This window comes from Octodon degus, unplaced genomic scaffold (genome assembly GCF_000260255.1).
Source record: "Octodon degus isolate 3935 unplaced genomic scaffold, OctDeg1.0 scaffold00249, whole genome shotgun sequence".
Lineage (NCBI taxonomy): Eukaryota > Metazoa > Chordata > Mammalia > Rodentia > Octodontidae > Octodon > Octodon degus.
The window spans coordinates 1,412,020-1,433,379 of NW_004524825.1; the positions used below are offsets into that span (position 1 = coordinate 1,412,020).

At 44.9% G+C, this 21,360-nt stretch overlaps 1 protein-coding gene across 1 annotated transcript in view; it reads right to left on the reverse strand.

The window, feature by feature from the left end:
- The window catches only part of Vma21 (VMA21, vacuolar ATPase assembly factor), a 40,618-nt gene extending 22,581 nt beyond the window's left edge, over positions 1 to 18,037 (reverse strand). Inside the window, exon 1 of the mRNA XM_023706282.1 lies at positions 17,934 to 18,037. Coding sequence (XP_023562050.1) covers positions 17,934 to 17,968 — 35 coding nt within the window. The 5' untranslated portion in view covers positions 17,969 to 18,037. The remainder of the gene's footprint in view (positions 1 to 17,933) is intronic.
- Between the last annotated feature and the right edge of the window lie 3,323 nt (positions 18,038 to 21,360).

Sequence of the window (21,360 nt, forward strand, 5' to 3'; positions counted from 1 at the left end):
AAGAAAGAAAGAAAGAAAAGAAAAGAAAAGAAAAGAAAAGAAAAGAAAAGAAAAGAAAAGAAAAATCCAATCAATACATGGGTAAATGAATTGTGGAGACACTTTTCAAATAAGAAATACAAATGGCCAATAAATAGATAAAAAAGTATTCAACATCTTCAGCCATTAGACCAAGCCAAATCAAAACTACGCTGAGTTGTCATCTCACCCCATTCAGAGTGGCTATAATCAAGAATATTAAGGCCGGCCAAATAGCTCAGTGGACTAAAGCGCCTGCAAGCAGGTGCAGGGTCTGGGGTTCGATCCCCGGGCCTGCCGAGCCTCCCGCCCCTGTGGTGTGCTGGGATGGCAATTCGGACTGGGTGTGGTGCTGCATGTCTGTAATCCCAGCTTTTGGGAGACTGAAAACAGGAGAATCACTGCAAGCCTGATCTACATAGTGAGACCCCGTAGACTCTGTACTAAATACAAAAACAAAAAGAATATTATAATATTATAAGTGATAAATACTGGCAAGGATGCAGGGGAAAAGGAACCCTTCTACACTGCTGTGAGAATGAAAATTAGTACAACCACTATGGAAATCAATATAGAAGTTCCGCAAAAAACTCAAACTAGAGCTATCATAGGCCAAGCCATACCACTCGGTAAATACTGGAAGCCATTTAAGTCAGCCTAGCATAGGGACATCTGCATTTTCATGTTTATTGCAGTCCAACTCACAATAGGCAAGATACGGAACCACTCTACGTGTGCACCACCGACGGTTGGATAAAGAGAATGTGGTGTACACATGCAGTGGAGTATGTCACCGGCAAAAAGCAAAAACGTGGATGGCACTGAAGTTCATCATGCTAGCCAGGCTCCAAGGTCTCACACCGCTTCCCTGACATGAGAAATCTAAACGAGATGGCGTGAGGGTAGACGGCAGCTTATTACTAGACATGGGGAGCAAATAAAGGATCCAGGTGGAAGGAGGGCAAAGGAGGAATTACTTCTATCAGCAGATCATGACGGCGAGGAGGAGAGTTTCCACTATACTTCAGTAAGTGAAACAGCAGGTTACAAACAGGACATGTCGCATTGCCAATTTGTTTTCCAAAATACATTTATGTAGAGAGATATAGAGACATCTTAACTGCTTCAATCTATCCCTGAAAATGAGGTGACCAGAATATTTTTCTTCTTATTTAGGAGTATTTTTTGACTCAGGGTACTATAAAATGTTTCTAAGCTGATGAAATTAAGAATTTCTATATGTATGTGAGATGATGAATATGTTAATCAGTCCACTTACAGCAATAATTTGACTATATATATATATATATATCTAAAAACATCACATTGTCCACATAAAATACATAAGGCTTATTTGTAAGTTATGTTCAATAAATATGGAAAAAAGGAAGGAATAAAAGTTTATATACATTCCCAGAAAAGCAACAAGACATTCTGAACAAAAAGGGAAGGGAGAAGCTTTTTATCTTTCGATGGGGAGAATTATGTATTAATTTGCATCTTCCTTAAAAGCACACAGGTACAAGAAGCCAAGCCATGTGTTTGCATGTGTGTGTGTACAAACACCCCAGATGCCCCCCACACACACCTTGGACAAGTTTGTATGACAACCAGAACTTGCTGATCTGCAATGGGCGGATGCTATGTCTCCTCCAAAGTGCTGTCATCCTCTTTCTTCCACTTTCCAAGTGCCATTTCTTGTTTGTGGCTTTCAGGTTAGTGCTGTTGGTGGCACAAGTCAGTGCAAGTATCCCCTCCCATGTTTGGGATGCTGACCTCTGTTAATCTGGCCCAATGCTTGTTGGTGACCACACCTCACTGAGTTGTCCTGACTGTCAACCAGCTCCCTATATCTCTCTTTGGGCACTACCAAGTCTTTTCTGTTTGACCCCCTTGATGGATTCTTTTAGAGTGACATGTGTGTCCCCACTTTGAGCACTCTGGTGTCTCACCTACGTTGTCCGCAAGGGCGACAACAGGACCCAGTGAGGAGGCAGGCGGATTCCATGGGAAGGACTAGACTGAGAGCCAGAGCTCTGGCCTTGAATCTGACTCCCCCATCAAGCCCTAGCTGTAGAACTGCAGAGGGAGGCGGATGGCCTGTGCTGAGTGGCCGTTTCCTTCGTCTGGCAATCGTGTGCTGTGGTTTTCCGATGCTCTGACACATACATGCTCACTCGTCAAGTCCTGCTGAATTCACCACAGGGAAGAAAGAGCCAGGAGGAAAATGTCTGGGTGGAAGTGTGGCCCTGTGTGGAGATTCTGGGTCACTCTGAGCACGGCCTCTTCCATCGTCCCATCTATCAAGAGTCAGGACTGGATCTACGTAGGACTAGGAGGACTCTAAAGGCATTGTGAAGAATCGGTTTCTAACTAGTAGCCTTCCAGAGCTGCCATGCAATGAGATCTGCCCCCTTGCCAGGTAGTAGGTAGAGCGGATGGGTCCTCACTTTAGGGTGGGGAAGGAGGGTGGATTATTCTAGACGACTAGCCCCTTCCTCCCCAAATTGGCTGACTTTGTGTTCTGCGAACCTGTGGTAAGATCATGTCTATTTTTATGGTGCCTAATACAGAGTTATGTACACAGTTGGGTTTAGCTGAAAGAGTGAATAAATCTTTCGTTCTTCATCTAACAGGGAAGCCTTGTAATGCGGCGTTGCCCTTGGCCCCTGACACCATAGGAATGATGCTATCTCACAGTAAAACGTTTTGTATGTAAATATCACTTAAGACTACACAACAGTTGTCAAACAGTGAGGCCCTGACAGAAGCCAGTGCGCCAACCTGGAAACCTTTTTATGGTAATCATTTCCCTGTGAACCCTCAGAGCTTCAAAGGGGGGCACTGAAGCCCTCCGCTGGCAGGTTGCAGCTGGAAGGAGCTTTCAAGATCACAGACTCTAACCCTTTCATTTCTCACATGGCGAAGTCAAGGGGGTGAAGAGGGCAGCGCTTTCCCTGGCCCGAAGCTTGCATGTAGCAGGGACTTGCCGCACCAGACCATGGCAGAGCAGGTGGAGAAACGAGCCACCATGCAAGGGGCGGGTAGGGCCCGAATTAGACCCCCAAGGTGGCTGGAGGGAAGAAAGGGGTATATACAGGAGCCAGAAGTGAGATCCTGTGAATAGGAAGAAAGCAAGAAAAGAGAAGGCAAAGAAAGGAGGAGCGAGGGCTCAGATCGGCAAGAAGCCCTGTGGCTCCCTGTGAACTTCACATGCGCTTACGCCTCTCCCAGATACGACCTGGACCCCCAAGGAAGATGTGCCCCTGAGGAGGACAGAGCTGGGAACAGTGAATCACTCCCACATGGCTGCTAAGTGGGGGAACACTCGGGGCATCCCTTCTCTGGACGGCAATCATGCGCCACCAAACCTTGTCTTTACTTTCCACTGGCATGAGACATCCCTCCTGGGAGTGCACCACCCACTCTCACAATGGCCTGTGATAAAGCCTCTTGTCATTTTCTTTGGAACTTCTGCCTTCTGCCCTGAAGCAGTTTCAGTGACCAGGCCTTGACTCCTCCCACCTCTGAGCACAACTGTCGCCCTTCAGTCAGTCATTCAGTCTGTTTTGGATCAGAGGTATACAGTGTTGATGTCCCATGCCTGCGCCACCCTTTGGGGTCAGCTTATTGCTCGAAGAGTTGGTTTCCTGCGTCTTTGTGACTTCCAGTCACTGATTTGGTCTCGCATTCATTTACTGAGTGCTTGCTACATACAAGGCATTGTTTCATTTTGGTTTTTAGTTGTATCCATAGCAGTTAGGGCTAAGCCTGGCTTCAGAGCCCACCTCTGTCATTCACCAGCCATGTGGCCTTGAGCAAATTACTTAATTCTTTGTGCTTTGGTATTTATTTATTTGTCTGTTTATTTTTTTTTGGCTTTTGGTCTCACTCTATAGTCTAAACTGGCTTTGATCTCAATATGCAGCCCAGGCTGAACTTCAGCTTGCAGTGACCCTCCTGTATCAGCCCCACAAGTGCTACCATGATAGACATGCACCACCACACCTAGCTTTAGGTTCATTATTTGTGAAATAAATATAGGACAGTACCATCCTCGTGAGAAGCAAATAACTGAAAGATACAAGCACCAGCAAGTGTATGGGCGCTGGGAATACACATTTGGTCACAATAGTGAGCAAAACTGATCCAAACTCTTGACCCTCTGGGGCTATCTCCCAAAGGAGGGAGATGGGCAATAAATACCAACCCAGGAAATCTTGTTAGGGGGTGATCAATGACCCAGGTAAACGCAGAAGGTCGGGGGATCTGGCAGTGCAAGGCAAGGGTTTTGGATGTTAGCTGGAAGGGCTAGAGCAAGCCAGCCTCCACCGAGGCCTCCAAGCCTGCTTCTGGGATGGAGGAGGACCTAGGAGAGAGAACTTACAGCTTGATGCCCACAAGGGGAAGAGCTGCTGCTGCCAAGAGAAGATGCGGACGGGGTGAGGCTCCGGGGCCTGTGCCAGCAGTAGCACAGCAGAACGCTGGGTGGTGGCCAAGTGTGGCAGCTGCAGGCCTCTGTGGGGCAGCCCGGCGGGCCGTGAGCTCAACGCCTTGGGCTGTCTTAGTTGATGAGGGCCTGCAGTGCAAAGGGCTGGCGCTTGGCTTCCACCCTGCACTCAGGGCAGCCTGTCACTTTTTCCAAAGCTGGCCTCTGCTTAGCTGGGAGGCTGGAGGAGTGGAGTGACGGGCGCGCCCTGCGCTTCTCATGATGCAGGCTACTGAGGTTTGGCTGGGAGGCCTTCAGAGAGAGCATTTCCCAGGTGCACGGGATGACTCCGATGGGAGCTGCCCGGTCAAGAGGCATCCCAGGAGGGCCTGGACTGTAAGGCTCAGGCTGGCTCACACTGCGCGCTCTCACGACCCCAGACACAAAATCCACACCTAGGGTCACTTCGCCAACCCCAAGGTCCGTTTCCCTTCTGCACTCAGTCCTCCCCGTTCCGTTCCAGCGCGTCCGTTCATACTGACTCAGGCGACAGCTGTTTCATTTTGGGCTTGCGTCCCAGTGATTACATTGTAAATTCCTCGAGATTGTGAAAATGTTTGAGGAGGTGACAGATTCGAAAGGGATCGCTGTGGAATGTGTAGGCAGCCATTTGTTCAATAAATATTGAGCCAGGCGTTGTTCTCAGTGCTTGGGAAACAGCAGCAGTAAACGAAACCGGCCAAGGGCTCGTTCTTCAGAGCGCTCATCCTCTAGAGGGCCAAACACACCAAATGAGAGCCGCTTCCAAGAGCAGGGTAGGCAGCCGGGACTACAGCAACCAGGGCAAGAGTGACAGGGCGCTTCGCTGGACAGAGGGGAAGGTTTCTCTCCAGGGCTGACGGCAGAGTGAACCTGAGTGCCTCTGTGGGTCAGCGCACTGTCCCAGGCCAAGGAATGAGCAAGGGAATGACAAGGGCAAGGGCCCCGAGCCAGAAGGAGGCGAGCTCGCGTTCTCACCTCCCAAAGGCCGAGCTCGGGTCTCAGAAGGAAAGTATTGTTTCCAGGGCCACAGATCAAGGCAGGAGTGAAGGAAAGAGAGAGCCTGAGGCCCGTGGAGGAACAGTGTTAATGTGCTTCTGTAAGCAGGCGCGCGCGCGTGTGTGTGTGTGTGTGTGTGTGTGTGTGTGTCTGATACAGCCTGTGCTGATCCAGCTGCCATAACAGAGCAGACCGTGGGACTTAAACAACAGATCTTTATCTCTCACTGTCCTGCCAGTGGAAGTCCAAGATCACAGTGCCAAGAGCTGGAGAGATAGCTCAGCAGACTAAACACCTGCTTAGGCAAGGACAGGGACTGGGGTTCAATTCCCTGTTCTGTATGCCATGCCGGCCTTGCCCCCGAGTGCTCTGAGTAGGCCACCGAGACCGGGTGTGGTGGCGCACCCCTGCAATCCCAGCACTAGGGAGGCTGAAAACAGGAGGATCACTGCAAGTCCAAGGTGTGTAGTGAGACCCTGTACCACATTCAAAAAACAAGATCACAGTGCCAGCATGCTTAGGTTCTGTTTTGTTTTGCTTCACTTTATTTTGCTTCTTGCTGTGGTACTGCGGATTGAACCCGGGACCTTTGCACTGAGCTAAACCTCCTGTCATGTCTTTATTTTTTCTTTGCAGACAGGGCCTCACTAAGTCTGAGTTGCCCAAGCTTGAGGCTTTCCCGCTTCAGCCTCTACTGTTGCAGCCCCGTGCCCATGGCTTGGAGTGAGGACCCCCTTCCTGGTCCCAGACAGCTGTCTTACCCTGGTGCCCTCACATGGCGTCTCTTTCTAAACGTACTACGCCCATTCATGATGTCAATAACATTCATCTATGTGGTCATTGTTGCAACTTAGTATATCGATCCAAGGCTTCTTCTTATCTCAAGAATAATGTACTCACAATAAAACTCATTTTTTTTCAGGTATACAGTTCTGTAACTTTTGAAAAACTCGTGTAGTCATATAATTTACCACCATATCAAGAGACTAGATTTTTTTCATGAACCCACAGCTCCCTCCTCCCACCCTCAGGTCCAATCCCTGGCAGCCAATGATGTGATTACCATTGCAACAGCTTTCATTTTTCCAGAATGGTGTATGAATGGAAGCGTATCTGGCTTAGTTACCTTCTCCTTGCTGGGACCCAATAGCCCCCACCCACAACTGTGAGAAGGACAGGTTTCCTTCGGCCCACAGTGTGTAGGGGTTTCAGGGCAGAGGGAGCTGGCACCAAGCAGGGCAGCATGATGAGGCACATGACAGCGGAGGAACAGCTCATGACATGGTGGACAGGAGGTAGCAGAGACTGAGGGAGGAGGAGAGCGGGCACCCTTCCACATTTAATGTTTCACATGAAAATATTTCTGTAAATATCTGGGGGTGGGTTACTAGGCTATATGGTAAATAGGTGTTTAACTATGGAAGAAACCATCACACTGATGTACAAAGTCCAATTTTGCATTCCCATCAGCAATGTATGAGAATCCCAGTTGGTCCAGAGTCATCTATTTTTAAAATTCTAGTCATTCTAATAGGGGTGTAGTTGTAGCTCACAGTTTTAGTTTACTTTTTTCTAATGACTAATAACTTTGATCATTGTTTATTTGCCATTCTTTTTTTCTTGTGGGAGAAGTGTCGGCTCAAGTCTTTTGCCTATTTTCGTTAGACTTTTCACTTATTGCTGAACTATATTAGTTTCTTAGGGCTTCTGTCACACACTGCCATGAATTCAGCATCTTAAAACAGAAGAAATATATTCTTGCAGTTCTGGGAGCCAGAAGGCAGAACTGGGTCTTATGCAGTGTCAGCCCAGGTGTCAGGCAAGATGTCATTAGGCTGCTTCCTTCTAGAAGTTCCAAGGGGGAACACTTCCTGTCTCTTCCGGCTTCTGCTGGTTGCTATTATTCCTGAGCTTATCGCTGTGTCACCACAGTGTCTTCCTGTGTGGTCACATTATGTACTTCTTTCTGTAGCCAAATCTCTGTCTGCTTCCCTCTGGTTAGAATACTTTTGATTTAGGGCTTTCACGGAGAACCCAGAATAATCCCCCTATTTTGAAGCCTTAATGAAATCACATCTGCAGCACATGAGATAACACTCACAGGTTCCAGGGGTGAGGCCTTGGAGGTCCGAGAGACAGCTTAGAGAGTGGTTCATACGCCTTGGTTACCACTCCCTTTGTCAGATACATGCTTTAAAGACAGTTGCTTCCCGACTTGGGCTTTGCCTTTTCTTCTTCACAGTAGCTCCTAGAAAGCACAACTGATATTCTTGTATTTTACTGAAGTCCAGTTTACACATTATATCAAAATTCTTCGTATACCGCTTACACTTTCATTCACCCTATCTAAACAATCTTTGCATAAGCCAAGGCCACAAATATTTTCCCCTGTTAGCCTGCAGAAACTTTATAATTTTAGATCCTAAATGTAAGCCTCTAAACACTTTTCTGAGCCCCCCTTCGTAAGTGGTGTGAGATAGGAACCCAAGCCCATTGCTTTGCACCATCTGTTGAAAAATCTGCGTCTCGAAAAAAAAACCAACCCAGTTGAGTCTTAAAGACACAGGATTATATTGTTTATGAACAAAAATCAAAATGCTTGAGAAATACTTCAAAGAATCAGTAATTGAGATCTCATTTTTTTGAAAAATTTCAGCACTTCAAAAGAAATCACCAACAGAGTAAAAAGATAACACACAAATTGGGAAAAAAATTATAGCTGACTGTCCCTCTGACAAAGGACTTCTATTTAGAATATATAAAGAATTTTTAAAAAATCAGGTCCCCCAAATTCAAAGACCCAATCCAAAAATGGGTATTGGAGATGAATATACACTTCACAAATGAAATACAAATGGCAAATAAATATATGAAAAAATGTTCAACATCATTGGTGATTGAAGAGATGAAAATTTAAACAACACTGAGATACCATCTTATGCCAGAAAGAATGGCTGTCATCAAGAAGTCAACCAAGAACAAATGCTGGAGAGGCTGTGGGGAAAAGGAGCCCTTCTCCACTGCTGGTGGGAGAGCAGGCTGGTACAACCACTATGGAAATCAGCATGCAAATTCTTCAGAAAACTAGGACTGGAGGCCCCATTCAAGCCAGCTATTCCCTTCCGAAGTATTTTTCCAAAAGCACTGACATCATCATAGTACAGAGATATGTGTGCACCCGTGTTTATAGCAGTGCCATGTGCCACGACTAATCTTGGAATCCTGAGCAATGGATTGAAAAAGAGATAGGGGATGTTTGCACAATTGAATATTACTCAGCTATTAAAAAAGATAATTTTGAGGCTTTTATAGATAAATGGATGCAATTAGAGACTGTGTTTGTAAGTGAAGTAAATCAGACCGGCATGTGCAAACACCATATTGTCTTGCTAGTGTGAGAACCTGAATGAGTAAATATAACCTGAAAGGCACAATGAGAAGGAAAAACTGGGATGAAGAAAAGGACAGAAGAAAGAAGGGCGGGGCCGGGGAGTAGCTTATACCTGGTAACCTAAACAACTAATTTGAATGATATCATGCAACACAGCAACCACTGTTGAATTCCCATTACTTTGTTTAATGAACTTTTGTATCGTTGCTAATGCTCTTTGTTTTTAGTATATTGTATCCTTTAAAAAAGAAAAACCCAGTTATCACTGCCTATTTCTGCACGTGGCTGCCCCCATTGATCCATGTGTCATGACTTTCACCCATGGTATTGTGGCTTGCTGCCTTAGCATTATAGGAAGTCTTGAAGTCTGATGGTCTAAGTCCAACTTTGTTCTCTTTTTAAATGGACGCTTCTTTTATATTTCTGTTTTCAATTATTTTTATAGAAAATAGAAAGAGAAGTAACCTTTTGTATATTGGCATTGGCATCGTTCCTTATTCCAGTAGTGCTTCTGCAGATTCCTTAAGCATTTTTTACATAGACAGTCACACTACGCATGAATACAGATAGCTTTATTCTTCCCCTTCCAACCTGAAAGCACTCCATCTTCTCCTTGCTGGTTGTATGCCTAAAACCCTCAGCGCAGTGCTGAATATGAAGGAGAAGCATGGCATCACTGTTTCACTCCCAGTTTTAGGGGGAAGCATTCATTCCCACTAGCGTGCCCATAAACATACGCGTCTCCAGGTGCACAGATACATGCTTCTACTGGACAGCAATATTGCCGGTTGGTTGAGAGTACGTTAGGAGCCAGTTGTGCCTGGCAATTCATGTGCTGAAGTCCTCACCCCAAGCATCTCCGAACAGAACTGGGTTTGGAGATGAGACACTTGCGTTTCCTCTATGGAGCTGGAGACTGAGCTTGGGGCCTCCCCACGGCAGGCAGCTGCTCTAGCCCTAGACTGTACTCCCAACCCCAAATGGAGGTATGTGGAAGAACAGAAGTTCTTAACGGTACTCAGTCTTCAATTACCAGCCTTTTACAAGTCTTTCTCCTTGTTGTCTCCTTTTTTGTGTCTTGTTTAAGAAATTCTACCCTAACCCAAAGTTGTAAATGTTGCAGTCCAAATAACCTATATTCTTGTTTTTCAGTTCTATGATAATTTTTAAGATAATTTTAGACTCATAAAAACTGAAAAGATATGCTAGGAGTGCCTATGTTCTTTGCGCAGTGGTGCACGATACCATGAAATTTGACCCCATATGTATATTTGTTTACTCGCCACCACAGCTGGCATATTCTCTTATGCTGCGCTCTGCTCAGGCTAATCCCGGGCAACAGAAATGGGTGAGATCACTATCATTATCTTTTAACTAAGAATGCTATGTAAACACAAAACTATAATGTATAACCTTTTAATGCTGGCTCTTCTTACTCATTCAGCGCCCCTGAGATCCATCCAAATGGTCATTTTATGTGTTAATAGTGTTTCTCTCATTGCACGCATGTGCCATATTTTTCTGTATCAATCCACACATAAGCAGCGTTTGGCTTTCAGCTGTCAGAATAAAGCTGCTGCGAACATTCATGTGCAGATTCATGTGTGAACTCAGGTGTGAGTGTTCCTTCATCCTTAGGGACAAAGACACCAGGAGTGGCACTGCCGAGTCACCCTAATGTATGCTTAAGTGTAAGAAGCGCCAGCTAAGAAACAGCTACACTTCTTCTGTTTTCCACAGAGGAAGTATATTTCATGCCCCCACCAGCGAGGCAGAAGGATCCAGCTTCCTCACGCCTTCAGCATGGACTGCTGCCGCAGTCTTCTATTTATTTTTATTTTACTTATTCTAGTGAACATATACTGGTGTCTCACTGTGGTACTTCTCTCACTGTGGTTTCAATTTATATTTTCCTAATGACTAACGCTAATGAACATCTTTCCATGTGCTTATTTGCCATCTCAACTTCCTCTCTGAAGTTTCTTAGCCTTTTTTTCTCCGTTGAATCATTTGCTTTCTTACTATGCAGATTTGAGAATTCTTTCTATGCTCCAGCTTCAAGCCTTTTGTCACAAGTGCCTTGCAAGTTCTGTCTTCGAATCTGTGCTTGGCTTTAGGTCTTGCTCACAATGTCTTTTGCAAAGTAAATGTTCTTAATTTTGAGAAAGTCCATTTATTCATTCGTAGTTGTTATGCTTCTAGTACCATGTCCAAGAATACCAGGCTAAGAACATTTTCTTCTGTGCTTTCTTCCACATACTTCATAGTTTCATGTGTGGTATTTAGATCTGAGATCCATTTTATGTGGGTTTCGAGTAAGGCCCACCTCATTCCCCAGGCAGGTAAGGGGAGGTACACCGGCTCTCTAGTCCAGGGTAGGGATGGCTCACTGCCCTCCACCTCCAGGTATCTCCACCATCAGGTCGGCAGGGGACATGCTTCTCTCAAAGTTGTCCCCCTGGAGCACAGCAGGTTTAACCAATAACAGCCCTGCACTCAGTTGTAGGGGGAATGGCTTGAGAGAACAGGCTTCTCTTAGGACTCCTTGTGCCTTCCCCCATTAGCGCCTCTTGGTGGTGGTGGTCCTAGCTTAGGAGGCATCCCTTTAGGTTTGAGTGCCAAGTCAGCCTTCCTTCTTTTCCTCCACCTTCCAGAATTTCTGATAATTATGTATCTTGCCTAGGATCTTTCTGGTTATGAGTGGGAGCAATAGAGAAGAATGCATTTCCTCTATTTTCCTAGCCCTGAAGCCCACAGGTTAGCCTCTAATTCACATGGAATGCACTTTTCCATATGGCAAGAGGGGGGCACCAGATTTCATCTCTGTGCGTAAGTAGTCGTTTCCTTACCGTTGTGCAAGTAGTCCACCCCTTTCTCACCGACCTGAACAACTCACCAAGACAGTTGCACCAGCTCGTAAAGTCAGGCTCCTCGGCCCACTCTCCTTCAGAAACATCAGCTTTCCTGGGACGTTTGTTCTCTAATGTAAATTTGTATTTTAACATTTAGATCTTTGACTAAATGTTAAAACACAAATCTTAACTTTAGATTATAGTATAGTGATAGGCATGTATCCAATCTTAGCTTTGGCATGTGGAGAGCCAGTTTTTCCACCACTGTTTGTTTATTTATTTATTTATTTATTATGTATTTAGTACAGGAGCTACAGGGTCTCACTACACAGATTGGACTCATAGTGATTCTTCCTGTTTTTCAGCCTACCAAGCACTGGGATTACAGTCTCAATTGCCATCTCAGTGCACCCCAGGGGGCAGGGCTGGCATGGCAAGCTGGGGATCGAACCCCTGGCCCTTCATCTGCGTAAGCAGGTGCCTTAATCTGCTGGGCTATCTGACCGGCCCTCCCAGCACTATTTATTAAAGAGGCTATCCTTCTTCTCATGTACATGTTTGGCCCCTTTGTCAAAGGTGGCTGAGTGTGTTTGTGTCTGCGTCTTCTCATCTATTCCACTAATCTCCAGGTCCATTTTTTGCCCAACACCATATTGATTTTATCACATAGCTTTGCAGTATAATTTAGGTCAGGGATTACAATGGCCCTGACTTGCCTTTGTTGCCCAAAACTGCTTTTGTTATTCTAGTTCTCTTCTGTTTCCAGATGAATTTTAGAAATGTTTTCTCTAGTTCTGTAAGGTATGCTAATGGTATTTTGATTGAGATTGCATTAAATCTGTGTAACAATTCTGGGAGTATGGCCATTTTCACAGTGTTGGCTCTTCCTCTCCAAGAGCAAGAGGTATCTTTCAATTTTCTATTATCTTCAATTTCCTTTCTCAGAGTACTGCAATTTTCAATGTATAGATCTTTTCCTTCCTTTGTTAGATTGATTCCAAAGTATTTCAATTTTTTTGAATGTTATTGTGAAAAGTATGGCTTCCATAATTTCTCTCAGTGAATTTCTTGCTTGTGTACAGAAATGCTACTGATTTTTGAGTGTTGACTTTGTATCCAGCTACACTACTGAACTTGGTTGTTAAATTTAAAGTCTTTTGGTGAAGATTTTGGGGTCTTTTATGTGCAGTATTAAAGATCTAAATATTAAAACAGAAACACTAAGGCTACGGGAAGAGAAAATAGGAAAAAAAAACTTAGGGGCCGGGGAGATGGCTCAATGGAATAGGCACTTCCCTGGCAAGTGCAAGGGCCTGAGTTCAATCCCTGGTTCTGGGGAAAAAAAAAAAAACTTGGCTCAGTGGAAAATAGGTAAAAATCTTGAAGACATAGAGATAGGCAGAGAGTTCATGAATAAAACCCGAACTGTACGGATAATACTACAAAGAAACAACAAATGGGATCTCATCCTATTAAAAAGCTTTTGCACAACAAAAGAAATCACCAACAGAGTGAAAAGACAAGCCACAGAGCAGGGTAGACTTGTATTTAGTTGTGGGGTGGTGAGATAGCACAGTGTTCTAAAGCGCCTGCTTAGGCAAACTTAGGCAGGCGCAGGGAATGGCGGTTTGATCTCCGTCACCGCATGCCATGCCAGTCCTGTCCTCAGGGTAGGCTGAGCTGGCCAAAAAAAAAAAAAAGAAACTTATACCTATTTGTGCCTCAGACAAAGGACTTATATCTAGAACATACAAAAAATTGAAAAAAAATCAGCTCCCCTCCAATGAAAAGACCCAATACAAAAAGGTCATCTAAAATGAATACACACTTCTCAGATGAAGAAAGACAAGCAGCAAATAAACATATGAAAAAATGTTCAACGTCATCAGTCAACCAAGAGATGCAAATGAAAACAACACTGAGATTCCAAATCACTCCAGAAAGAACGGCTGTCATCAAGAAGTCAACCAATAACAAACACTGGAGAGGCTGTGGGGAAAAGGGAACCCTTCTCCACTGTTGATGTGAGTGTAGACTGGCCCAATCACTGTGGAAATCAGTGTGGAGATTCCTCAAAAGTAGCCCTGGGATTAGAGGTCCCATTTGACCCAGCCCTTCCCCTTCTAAGTATGTCTCCAGAAGAATTAAAAACATCACACCACAGCAATATATGTGCAACCATGTTTATAGCAGCACAATTTGCAATTGCTGAATCCTGGAAGCAACTCCAATGCCCCTCAACCAAGGAATGGATAAAAAGACTTTTTTTAATATAATGGAGTACTACTCAGCCATAAAGAAGGATAACATTGAGACTTATACATAAAAGGATGCAACTAGAGACCATACTCATAAGTGAAATAAATCAGACACACATGTGCAAACGTCATACTGTGTCCCTAGTGTGAGCAACTGAAAGAGTAAATATGCTCTAAAATGTACAGTAGATGTGAATTGGGAAGAAACTATTCAAAAGAAAGAAGAAACTGCAATGAGGGAAATAAAGGAAAAGATATATGTGTTGCAGGCAACTGAATTAGGCAGTCAGCCAGGGCCAGGCCCTCGAGGAGATGCCACAGAAGACAAGATGCCTCACAACTGTGGGAGGGACAGTGCTCCTGCTGTGAGCCAGCCCTACAGACCAAAGAGCAAACAAAGGCCGACCTCCCTGAAGATTGGCATCCGAGATTGCTCATCATCCCGAGAAAGACAGGAAGAACCATTATCATGGCTACCATATAAGGGCCTGTTCTGCATTCTTGCCCGCTTGCTACGTGACTCCCTTCCCCATTTGCTCCTGGACTTAGTCAATTTTACCTGAGCAACGGTGCTTGTAATCCCATTGGTTGACCACAGTTTTGTCCCGCCCCACATCCACCTAAGCCAGTTCCCCCTTTCTCCACCTTAGCCCTGCATGGTTTTATACTATAAAAGTCCCTAGAAGAGACAGCTTCCTGGGGAACAACCTGCTCGGGCCCCCCTCATGTCCATGTCTCGGACAGGAGCTTTCTTTCCCTCAATAAATATATTCTGCTCATAACTTCCATTTGTTCCTAAAATTCATGCTTCAGTTTTAGAGAGCACGAACTCTTGCAGGTCAGGTCGGGAGATCATTTTTCTCCCTGTCTCATTTGGAGGTCCCTATATCAGTTTTTCTCCCTCTTAGTTCATCAAAAAGAAAGATTTGCACTAATATTTTTAAAAATGTTTTAATCTTTTATTTATTATTTATTTTCTGTATTTGGTTGTCACAGGGGTTTCACTATGTAGCTCAGACGCATGGTGATCCTCCTGCTTTCAGCCTTCCCAGGGCTGGGATTACAGGCCTACACCCAGACTCTGGCCTCTCAGCCCGCCCTGGGGGCAGGCCTGGTGTGGCAAGTGGTGCAGGGGATCAAACTGTGGTCCCTGACCTGTCTACACTTGCCTAAGCAGGAGCTTTAGTCCACTGAGCTATCTCGCCAGCCCCCTCTTTTTATTTGGCATGGGGTTTTGTCTCAGCCTCCCCTTCACTGGGATTACAGGCACGCACCACCATGCCCAGTTTCAGTGTCAGCACAGCACATCTGGGACTCAGGGGCCAGTCCAGCATGTGGTACTGGGGATTGACCCCACGTCCTTATGCTTGCCTAGCAGGCATTAGACCACCAATCTCTCTCCCCAGTCCTGGTTTGTGCTAGTATTGTGTGTACAATATTTCATGCCTATCTCTTATACTCTGAGTAACTACTATGATAACAACACACAATGTGTTAATTATTGTTACCCATCTATTAATTTGCTTTCTCACTCTGTTTTAAATTTTTTTAAATAAATAAATTAATTAGTGAATCTGTCTGACAAGTACCAGGAAAAAATAAACAGGTTGAAATTTTTATTACCAATGCACTAAATGTGCAGAACAATTTGGAAGAGAATGGACATATTTACATTGTTGAGATGTCCGATTTGTGACTGTGATGTGCTTCTTAAGTTATTTCGGATTTCTTTAGTACCCTTGGTATATCTCGTCCTTGACTTATTCCTAATTGTTTTATATTTTCTATGGTAAAAGAGCCCATTAAAAATTATTGGCAGGAGTTCAGATAACAGACCAAAGTTCACAAATATATGAAGCTTGTTGATAGCTTAATTTTCCAGTTAGGAGTTTGAGCGCAAAATGGAAAAGAAAAGCTCTTACTCACAATCACAATAAGAAATGTACAGAGTATCCAGGGATGAAGCTAACTTGACTGATATAATTGGCAGACGTTGTAGGCTAAGGGGTACGACAGTAAACGTAAAAGCAGTACCGCGGGGCAAGGAGAGTAGCACAACTTCCCAGGAGCGCAGTGGAGAAAAGACTGGAGGAGAGCACCGCACAGGAGGAGCCCTGAGGCGGGAGGCCTCGCTTTCCCTCACTGCACACCGGGAAGGCAGAGCCTCAGCCCGTAGCTCTGGGCCTCAGGCACACAACTCCCTGCGCTGCTGGCCGGTTTAGGGCTCCGGGGACATGCGAGGGGCGCCCACACTCCGCCGACTGCTCTTCTGGGGCAGAGGTGCGGGGCTCGGCTTTGTTCCCTCAGGGGCTGTGGCACTTCAGGGCCTGCCCTGCAGAGGGCAGGCTTCCTCCAGGCACGCTTCAGCTCCAGCCAGGCCCCTGAGCTCTGGCCCTCAGCTTCTGACCAGGGTACACCATCATCTGTCACTGCAGTCATAAACACGCGAGGCAGGGATAGCGACACGAATGTAGAGCTGAAAACTACTGAAAAGTACAGTGACGTGGGATCCGTGCAGGAAGATGCTACTCGCACGTGGTGGAGCTGTTTTAATCCACGTCTTGAGACTATTTTTTTTTTACTTCACAATTTATTTTATCTTTATTTATTCATTTTTTATTGATTTTATTGAGAAACAATAGCAAAGAGTTTAAAAACTGACTAGTAGGACAGTTTCAATAATTAATACATTGCATATTGTTATCTTCATAGTGGTTATTCATCATACAAGATGCAGACATGAAATCCTGTCCAAACACTATTAATAAAAATCTTTCTGCTCATTCAATTAAGAGAAAGTAGCTGTATCCTAACTATTTTGCATATACAGATACAAAATGGTCCTTCATTTGTGTCTCCGTTTTTTGTTTAGTTTTGTCAGAGGTGGGCATTCCATTGATATTTAAATATTTTAAGTTCATGAGTTCAGCAAAATAATCCAATATAGTACAGTAGTCCATAATAGTAGTGGGTTATCCGTAGGACTGGCAATGTCAGAAGTTTTTGGCTTGAGTCTTTTACAGCTCAGCATATTAATATGGCTTTACTTTTTATACCTTGTTTTTATACTTTTCTACTGGATGGTTAAGACCAAGATAAAGCAAGACCTATATATCAAGAAATGTAACTTTTATTGAATAATAGGGGAAAATTCTTAATATTGTCCTTCAGTATGTTTCCATAGCCATCAAAACGCTGATAGCAGCTCCCACTGATTGGGAGCATGGGGAGTGGTTTTCACTTTCTTTCTTTTTTATATTAATTTTATTGAGAAAGAAGTAGCAATGAGACAGTTTCAAAACAGGTCAGGTTAGTAGGACAGTTACAATAATTAATACATTGCATATTGTTGTCTTCATAGTGGTTATTCATAGTACAAGATGCAGATATATCTGGTCTAAACACTATTAGTACAAATCTGTCTTCTCATTGAACTAAGAAAGTAGCTGTATAGCTATACCATTTTGTATATACATATATATATTTTTTTTCACTACAAAATGGTCCTTCATGTATATCCCCCTTTTTTTGTTTACTTTTCTCAGAGATGGGTATTCCATTGCCATTTAAATATTGTAGGTACATGAATTCAGCAAAATAACCCAATATAGTCCACTGGTCCATAATAGTAGTGGGTAATCTGTAGGACTGGCAATGTCAGAAGTTTTTGGCTTGAGTCTTTTACAGCTCAGCATATTAATATGGCTTTACTTTTTATACCTCGTTTTTATACTTTTCTGCTGGATGCTTAAGAACAAGATAAAGCAAGACCTATATAACAAAAAATGTAACTTTTGTATCTGACAAGGTCAAATTCCCCCAGGAGCAGGCGGAATTCAGTTTCTATTTTACCCCTTCTCCTGGTTTTATAAAGGTCTGTAACATCTTTACATCGGCCTTACAAACTTGATTTCTTCGACCAGCTCTGAGCCCTCTTTTTAACTCACCGGTTGCTGGGGAACCGATCTGGCCACTGAAGCATTCCGACACCTGGAGGAGAACTGTGTTTTTCAAAGAGCTGGGCGGAGGCTCTGATGCACTGCAAACTCCTAAGGAAGTCAGAGTCCCCAGCTCTGGCCTGAGGCGCCTGGCGTGGGAACTGGGCGGGGCAGGGGCGAGGGGCGAGGCCTGGGCTGGGACTTCGGCTCGGCCCCGCCTCCTCCCCAAGTCGTACTGGTGTCCGGAAAAGGATGACAAACTACCCTCCAACTGGTCACTCTTGTTTAGGGAAGAATCTGTTGACTCTCCCTTGATCTAAGCACTCCGCTGTGCCAGGAACCGCCGCAGCCCGCGGAGCAATTAGCTAGCGATTGGTGAATTGCTAAGAATAAAGACCAGCCTCAAACGAGAGAACCGAAATGGGAGCTGATTGCATAGCCTCAAAATAATGTACCCAGTGGGCAATAGAAATGGCGAGAGCATTCTGGAATCAGACTAGCTGGGTTCAAATTTCTTCAACGCAAGCTGTGTGGCCTTAGGCAATAACGCTAATCTCTCTGGGCTTCTACATTCTCCCCTGTAAAATGAGAAGAAGAAGAAGAAGAAGAAGAATGGATCGTAGCGGGCCCTGGAGTTGGTAGAAGCCTTCTGGGTCCTTCTAGCCAGCCTGCAGTGCTAGGGAACAAGCAGCCACGGGCTGGGACGGGCTTGCTCTGGGGCATGGGGCCCTTTTCCTCCTGCCCCACAGCATGGCTCGTGTGCTTCTTTTAGAGAGCAGGCTCATCTTACATGTGCACCCCAAGGCTGGAGAGGTGCGCTGGCTAGATAAGGTGACCCAGAGACGTGGGTTCTAGGTCTGGCTCAGCCGCTGTCTCCCCAGGCTGGGACTTGAACGGAGTAATCTGCTCATCTCCCAAATGAGGATAATTGGCCCTTCCCTCCAGCCCTCAAGGGGCTCTGCAAAGATTAAATGATATAATGGAAGGAAATAATTTTGTAAAGTAGGGGTGATTAGGCCCTGAAATGTCCAGGGACTATTTCTGCATAACCCCCTTCAATTTTGTACTCCGAGGGTGTTCTTGTGGGTCCAGTGTTCCTGGTGGGTGCACTCTTGCACTCTCTCTTCTCCTGAGTACTTCTGTGCCTCTGAAGTACTGTAATACCTAGTCACACGGACTTGCAGTCAGCTCTCTGGCTCTCAAATGAACTAAATTTTGGACAGTTTTAAGTTCTATCTCCATCCTTAATGAAAAATTCTCTGAGTACAGCTTCCTTTGAGGACATTTTCTTTATTGAAGTCCTGGGAGGACAATGTAAACCCTTTTTGTAACTCTTTTCACAAAGGGGCCTCTGATTTCGATTTCAAAAGGGAATTGTGGCTGGCATCGTTTTGGTGAAAAAGAAGTGTTTCTGCTATTGTCAACCCACTCCCAAGGACCGTGCAAGTGATACGCACCGCGCACAGCATCATTCAGGGGGACTTTCCCAGGCAGCACCGCGGCACACTCCATCACACAGGGAGCATGAGCTGCTGCCAGGATATTCATTGTCCAGGTGGGGCCAGCACAGGAAAGGAGCCTGTTCCCAAGCTGTCACTCTTGGCCGCTAGGAGTCACCTGCAGTAGTCAGCGTGCTCCCTAGACTTTTAAGGCAAATGACTGCATGAGATTCTGACTTGGTAGAAGGGAAACAAATAGAAGACGGCCCACTTTTCATGGGACTTGCGAGTCCCAAGGCACAGGACATTGAGTGATAGCTCCTGTTGGAGCGCAGTTGAGAGAAGATGTTGAGCAAACACGATGCTCAGGGACTGTTTGGGATGCCTCCCGCGGGTGCGCATCCTGTTCTCCATGCACAAAGACCAATGCAATGCAGGTCGAAGTCCAAACTCATGGCAGGACCTCAGTAAAAAGCTCAGGAATCTCTTCATAATGAACTGTTCAGTCTCTCAGATATAATCTGGTCCTAGCTTAGCAATGGTTAGGTGCACACTGCAAAATGCTCTGCCTGCTCTAAATCCAAAGGCACGGAAGACCAGAATGAAAATTACACACACTTAGATCCTTTTTAAGATACGTATGTGCACCAATTCCCCATGATAAATGTATTTATTATGTATCTCAAATATAAACTAATAAAAAGGGGAAAGGAAGAAAAAACTGCCTGCATTCATACACAGATGTGCTGGAAGCGAGGAGGAGAAGGCAGTGGAGCTGAAACTAAAAACTGCCTGAAATACCAATGCCCGAAAGGAGCTACGAAGACGCACCAGAAGGAGTACACGGCGGCTTCTTCTTCTTTGGTTTTTTGGACTTTATGTTTACTGCCCAAACTGCATACTCAGTATGTGTGCATTTAGGATAGGAAAATAAGTCTTCTCCCTGAGAAGACTCTTTCGTCTTGGTAAACAAAGAAAAAAGAAGAAAGAAGGGAGCCAAATCAGAAAATGAGGAGAATCTCCCAGTCCCACGCCTGTCTCGGCCCAACTTCCTGTCTGCCGGCTTCCTCATGTGGAAAAGAAGGCAGGCGAGCTGGGATGCCGGCAGCAGGCGGCTGGCTGGGTGGGAAGGAAGCAGTTAGCCAGAGGCCTTCTCCTGCGTGCTGAAGGGTACTTCGAAACAATCCGGAAGTAAATTAACCAAGAAGGGGCAAGATAATAGGCAGAAAACTCCAGAGCATTGATGAAAGACGTTGAAAACGACACCCATGCATGGAAAAGGCTTTCCAGGCTCATGAATTGGAAGGATTGGGGGCCTGCCCAAGGAGAGCTACCAGCCCAGTACGATTCTTTTTACATTTTATTTTATTTTTTGGAACCAGGGATTGGACTCAGGACCTTATGCTTGCCAGGGAAGCGCTTATTCTACTGAGCCATCTCCCTGGCCCCTCAGTACAATTTTTATCAAAATTCCAATGGTGTTTTTTACAGAAATAAAAAATAATAATTCTGAAATTCATATGGAAGCACAAAAGACCCCAAACAGCCACAGCAATCTTGGGCAAAAAGAACAAAGTAGAAGCAATATGCTCCCTGATTTCCAAGCGTATCACAAGGCCAGGATAAGCAAACTGGTACAGTAGCAAAGCAGTATAGTGGTGGCAAAACCGGAGACAAAGGCCATGGAACAAAATAGAAAGCCGAGAAATACACCTACAGATAGACAGTCAGCTCATATTCAACAAGAGCATCAAGAATACACAAGCCCGAAAAAAATAATCTTTAACAATGATGTTGAGAAAATTGATTGTCCACTCACAAAAAATTAATTTGAAATCATAAAATTACAAAAATAAAATGGGAGAAATGCTCCTACACATTGGTCTTGTCAACTTCTGCACGTGCCGGCCCCGCCCCCCGGGGCACGCCGAGCCGGCAATTGAGAGTGGGCGTGCTGGTGCCTGCCTGTACGGCCAGCTCTTGGGAGGCGTAAACAG